At 29.2% G+C, this 1,244-nt stretch overlaps 1 protein-coding gene across 1 annotated transcript; it reads right to left on the bottom strand.

The window, feature by feature from the left end:
• Positions 1-570: 570 nt before the first annotated feature.
• LOC105461777 lies at positions 571-1,212 on the bottom strand. The gene is made up of 2 exons (XM_011708284.1): positions 846-1,212; positions 571-716 (listed from the first exon to the last, which is right to left on the bottom strand). The coding sequence occupies exons 1-2, from the start codon at positions 1,113-1,115 to the stop codon at positions 624-626; spliced, it is 363 nt and encodes a 120-aa protein (XP_011706586.1). The 5' UTR covers positions 1,116-1,212; the 3' UTR covers positions 571-623.
• Between the last annotated feature and the right edge of the window lie 32 nt (positions 1,213-1,244).

The raw sequence follows: 1,244 nt of genomic DNA, 5'->3' as shown, positions 1-1,244 counted from the left end.
TATATATATATATATATATAGTGTGTGTGTATGTATATATGTGTGTATATATATATATGTATACATCGTGAAATAAATCAACAAATATGAATGTATAATCACAAATAAAATAGAGAGAATGGAAGAAATAAAATATATAACAATGTTTTATATTATAAAATATTAATTTGATTTTCATGGACCTTCTTTGCGTGGGTAAAGAGATTCAGTTAAGATAATACATGCAACAATTATAATATTTTTGGTAACTGCTAACTTTGATAAAGACTTTGATATACACATTTCTCATTATATTTTTGGTAACTGCTAACTTTGTGATAAAGACTTTAATACACACATTTCTCTTCTAAACTAATACTTTCACCGTATCTTTACGAGTTGATTATCTATAAATTTTCAAAGAAATTTACGTCAATGCCAATTAGAAAATAATTTACTTATAAGATCTGATCTAATTGTTTGTCTTGCATAGAATAATTGATTTAAATTATAAAATATGTATACTATCGGTTAAAAAATATTCATAAATGTACAGTGGTAATATTATAATCATACAAATCATTATGCATGCTGTCAAATACTAGTATCGTTAAAGATTATTTAGATGTAATCAGTCATAGAACTTACCGTTTGGAGAACTTCGAAGATAATTTCGAGAAGAAGGACGGCCTTGCTAGAGGGCTAATTGCATTTGTGTCCTGCGTTTGTGTGTGACCCTGTGTGTCAAATACATTTATATTAATTGCTAATAAAATAAATATAACATGTTAATAATTGCTAAAAAAAATATATTTATCAAGTTAAATTTTTCTTCTATAATTATATCATTTATATTAAGTACTCACCTGAGTGTGATTTCGCTGTGCTCTATTTTGGCCAGAATGGAACGTACTGCGACTCGGAACATTCCGTGGAAATGCTGGCGTAGTGGTTGTGGCCAGTCTGTTGCTTGTACATACACCCAAACTAATAACAAACGATGATTTCTGTTTTAATATAGATTGCAGCCGCGTGATAAATATATAAACTGATTCATCAGTACTTTTATTTTTATGCACACTATGACAAATCGTGGAAAGTTGCTCGAGCGAATACACTACCATATTATTATCCATTCAATTCAAGTGAAGCTGTATCAAGATGCAAAGAGGATGTAAAGGCTTGTGTCCACAATACTAGAAATCGATCAAAGTTCTCGGATCGAGAACTGTATAGCCAATAAAATTACTACTTTTCCGTAAAAG

Source organism: Wasmannia auropunctata, unplaced genomic scaffold (assembly GCF_000956235.1).
Source record: "Wasmannia auropunctata unplaced genomic scaffold, wasmannia.A_1.0 LD278205.1, whole genome shotgun sequence".
In the NCBI taxonomy this organism is placed as follows: Eukaryota; Metazoa; Arthropoda; class Insecta; order Hymenoptera; family Formicidae; genus Wasmannia; species Wasmannia auropunctata.
Note: the sequence above shows the minus strand (reverse complement) of the source record. Positions and strands in the feature narration are given on the sequence as shown.

Excerpts from the sequence above, each read along its gene's own strand:
- LOC105461777 (XM_011708284.1), bottom strand. The coding sequence starts at position 1,115 with ATGGATAATAATATGGTAGTGTATTCGCTCGAGCAACTTTCCACGATT. Across the intron at positions 717-845 it reads CACAGCGAAATCACACTCAG|GGTCACACACAAACGCAGGA; the intron begins GTGAGTACTTAA and ends TTTGACACACAG.